The following is a 4,507-nucleotide window of genomic DNA, read 5'->3' on the forward strand; positions in this document are numbered from 1 at the left end:
AACCCCCTTCCCATCTGCTGCAGCAGCACCCTGGTCAGCACCACCTCACCCGGCATGTGCTGCCTCTCAGCGACCGCAGGAGGACGGATCACGTCCGAACCGCTGGCGCGCCAAGCCTTCCTCACAGGCTGCTGCTTCCGCCCGAGGCGCGAGGCCGTGAAGTGCATCCGGGCTGCGGAGGCGCTGGCGCGTGAGCCCGCACGGACTGGGACGTCGAACCCAACACGCTGCATTTGCCAAACGCCAACTGTAAGGTCTCACCCCTCCCCCCTCCCCGCTTTACAAAGACACAGCCCCGCTTCAAGGCCACGATGCCTGCGGCTCTTTCTGCACCTGCACCGCTGGACTGCAGCTCCCCGCACCCCCGTCAGGGTCAGCAGCGCAACACCGCAGCGACTCTGAGCGGATCTAGCACCCGGTTTCCACCAAAACCTGTTTGTTTTGGTGAATTTAAATCATCCACCAGCTGCTCGGCGAATTGATCGGGGATGCGCCTCCAGGGAATGCCGGGAAAATCATGTGTCGCTGACTGGCCCAGCCCATTGGTCCGAGGCACGTGTCTAAACAGCGTAGTAGTACAACGTCACCAGGGAGCCCGGCAGCCAATCACAAATCAGCACCAAAATCCGGAGTCAAAGTATTTCAGCAGCCCTGAAATATTCATCCTACTTTAAGTGCGCCGCAAACAGCGTCAACGTTTGCGTGTAAACGCTGCGCGGAAGGAAAACAGACTCTGCAAGTCCCGCCCGCATCCGAACCGGCAGACCTGCAGCCGCGACGCGTCCTCACCCAATTTAAAACATGTGATCTCTTTGTTAAAACCATAAAAGCAGGATTTTTTTAATACCAGAAAAATAGGCTGGGCGCATTTTTAATTTTTTTTAATTTTCTATAATTCATTTTAAGGTGTTGTGAAAATAGTGCAACGAGAAGAAGAGAGAAGAAGAAGAAGAAGGAGTAGTGATCCGCAGGGAGGAAGACAGGAAGGTGGGGAAGTGAACCGGCAGTCTCTCGGCCGCATCATTATGGAAGAAAATGATCGCCGCAACCGAGACCAGCAGGAGGACTCCGGAGAGGAGTCCAACAGAGCGAGTTCGCCTCTGCTCCAGGCGCCCGGGAACCAGCAGGCCCACAGGGTCACCAACTTCTACATCGACAACATCCTGAGGCCGGACTTCGGACGCAGGAGGAAGGACGGCACTTTAAGTGGGGGTGAAGATAGTCCGGGGGCAGTAATAAGGAGGGAGAACCACGGCGGGAGAGCGTCCAAAACTAGCAGCATCCAGCAGCATGGTGGAGCAAGGGGTGAGGAGGGGAGAGAGGGACCCGAGGACTCGCAGCCTGACACAGAGGTGAAGCAAGGTGATGTAGGAGCCGCCGACGTGCCTCTAGAGCCCCGGGAAGAGAGTGGGGACCAGTGCCAAAGCTCCGACTCGGATAGTGGTTCCCAAGCCACCCCTGTCACTTCGTCCAAGCCCATGCTGTGGCCTGCCTGGGTGTACTGCACCCGGTACTCAGACCGTCCTTCATCAGGTTGGCTGCACACACTCCTCACCGCTCCTTGTTGATCATTACTGTCGCCTATCATGTGAGCGGGGGATGAAAGCAGCGAGCTTGGTATTGTTTTCGGTGCTGGGCCGAGACCGGGAGCGCCACGAGCCTCCGCTCGCCTCCCGCGTCAGCGGCACCGCGCGCGGAGACAAAGCGCCGGCTTCTCGTCCCATTCCTTCCCATCCGTTCCCATTCATTCCCATTCATTCCCATTCGTTCCCAAGTTGGACTCCCACGCGCTTAAACCTCTGAGGGAAATGTCGTAAATCATAGTTTACAACGTACTGCATTTATATCTATATATCTATATCTATATATCTATATATATCTATATATCTATATATCTATATATATATAGATAGATAGATAGATAGATAGATAGATAGATAAATAGCAGTATATATATATATATATATATATATATATATATATATATATATATATATATATATATATATATAAGATATATATGTGTGTGTATATAAGATATAGATAGATAGATGTTTGGTTTTAATGCTGGTTGTTGCAGCAGCAGCACTATATGTAGGTAGCACGGAGCTGCAGGAGTTGTGCTGTGCTGTGCTGTTCGTGAGTGCGGGCGCCGTGTCCTGCTGACTACACGGCGTTGTTATAACATCACAACCCTGTCGTTCATCTTGCGGAGTGCGGAGCGTTATAAGCCCCTGCCTAGATCAGCATTATTTACGTCTCGCCCGGAATGACGAGCACAAAGCCCATCTTACCTTCACTACTAAATGAAAATGGACTAAAATTCGTCGGAATGATTTCGAATCGGCCAACAAAAACAAAAACAAAACGACAAAAAACAAAACAAAACAAAACAACAAAAACAACCAACAAAAAAAACCCCGTCTGAAGGTAAAACGGAACTAAAAGCAAACTTTGCGCTATTGTGCCGCGCGCGGCCCTCTTTGTTGACGCGCATTAGCATATCGGGTGACAATGGGAGCAGCGGGCCTAAAAAGCGGGGCGACTCCGGCTCTCACAGCGAGGGGCTGCACACCGCGCGCGTCCACGCACACTCAACCGTTCCTCTTTCAACAGCTAAAAACCGCTGTTCTCGTGTTATTTTCAGGGACTTAAAGTACAACGTGGCTGAACCCCCAAAGCGCGCCGAGACCGACCGCAGGTCCGAGACCGACCGCAGGTTCGAGGCCGACCGCAGGTCTGAGGCCGACGGCGCTCCGGCAGGCCGGCCGTCCGGCCTGCCGGAGCGCCGTCGCGCTGCTCCTGCTCCCTTCCTAACTGCGAGAGGTTACACCGCTGCCACCGCTTGTTCCGATAAAGCGGAGCGTTGGTTTTTCCCCGTTTTGTCGCCCAGTCAGTCCCGGGCCTCTTCCCGGGCTGTGTTCTGGCCAGACCATCTAAAGTCACCACATTTAAAATACTCTGGACCACACGGCTCGTCGTGCGCGCGGTGAGGGAATCAAGTGGGATGTTCTCGACCGGGTGTAGGTTTTGAACTGATCGAGAGCAGTTAAAAACGGTCACCAATCCAGTCTTTCACTGCTGTGACGAAAAACAAACAAATAAAAGTTTCCCGTCGTGCCTCAGGCCTGCAGCGCCTGGTCCAGCCTGCACCTGACGTCCAGACCATCTACCAGCAATGCTCGCTCCAGTCCAGCAATGCTCGCTCCGCTATCAATATTCATTGTCTGGCTTGGTGACGACCACTGGTTAAGAGTTTTAGGCTAGCTGCGATTCCTTCCCTCTTGAGGTGAATCTAGACCCGCTGTGCCGGACTGCGCCCTCCTCACACAGCTTACTACATTCATTTGTCTTCTTCCACCATAATACCGTCTACACCTAAACACTCATTAATGGCTCTTTATCAAATGGTAACTCCAAAAATGTAGTTCCTATGGTAACAGAGAGAAAGAGGCGCCTAACCCCCATCCTCCTTCCTGTGCGGAGGGAGCCCCACCCCCATCACCCCCATCACCCCCATCCTCCTCCAGCAAACACAAAACCCGGTCTCTGCAGACCGCTGCACTTTTCTAAAGCCGCGACAGAATTAGCATCTAGACCGTCAGAACATCCTGCAGGCTCCCGGGGTCTCGAGCTGTAACATCTCCAGCCCGTAGCTGACCCACGACACGCGAGAGCTGAACGAGTATGCTGAGTGTACATGATGTTTCCCGACACCACACCACACCACACCACACCACACCTAACCTCTGCCTCCACCTACGGCTGCTGGTGTGGTGACGTGTGATGGGTGGAGAGCAGCACTAATCCATTGTGCTGGGCCGTCCTGTCTAATCTAGTGCCTCTTCTTCTTCTTCTTCGTCTCGTACAGGGCCCAGATCCCGCAAACCAAAGAAGACGCCGACGCCGAGCAAGGACGACAAGCGTCCCCGGACGGCCTTCACCGCCGAGCAGCTCCAGAGACTAAAGACTGAATTCCAGACCAACCGATACCTGACTGAGCAAAGGAGACAAAGTCTGGCCCAGGAACTCGGACTCAACGAATCTCAGATCAAAATCTGGTTTCAGAACAAAAGGGCCAAAATAAAGAAGGCCTCTGGGAACAAGAACTCGCTGGCCTTGCACCTGATGGCTCAAGGACTCTACAACCACTCCACCACGTCCAGGGATGGCAAGTCGGACAGCGAGTGACCCCCGGGGGTGGGGTGGGGGTGGTGGGGGTGGGGGTCTTCTTGGACCATGCAATAAAATAATCTCGAAGGGCCGTTGTGGTCAAAACACCAGCAGTAACATTTAATAACGAGCGCGAGACAAGATTCTGTGAGTTCTTTATTTTACCGGGACGGACTTTGTTTCTACACGTGTTTTTATTTTTATTTTTTAAATTGTTTGTTAAACTTTTATTGATGTGTGATGACGTAAAAATAAGAACTATATGCTGATATCCAAAGATTTTGTTTCCTCTGCTGCATTCTGGGAAAGGTGAATTAAAAGCAGCCGGCCGCGC

General features: G+C 52.5%; 1 protein-coding gene across 1 annotated transcript; it reads left to right on the forward strand.

Moving 5' to 3' along the window:
* The first annotated feature begins 1,025 nt into the window (after nucleotides 1–1,025).
* On the forward strand, nucleotides 1,026–4,191 carry LOC130124190 (homeobox protein engrailed-2b-like). Its single transcript, XM_056293641.1, has 2 exons — nucleotides 1,026–1,533; nucleotides 3,872–4,191. The coding sequence occupies exons 1-2, from the start codon at nucleotides 1,026–1,028 to the stop codon at nucleotides 4,189–4,191; spliced, it is 828 nt and encodes a 275-aa protein (XP_056149616.1).
* The last annotated feature ends 316 nt before the right edge of the window (nucleotides 4,192–4,507 follow it).

This window comes from Lampris incognitus, chromosome 14 (assembly GCF_029633865.1).
Source record: "Lampris incognitus isolate fLamInc1 chromosome 14, fLamInc1.hap2, whole genome shotgun sequence".
In the NCBI taxonomy this organism is placed as follows: Eukaryota; Metazoa; Chordata; class Actinopteri; order Lampriformes; family Lampridae; genus Lampris; species Lampris incognitus.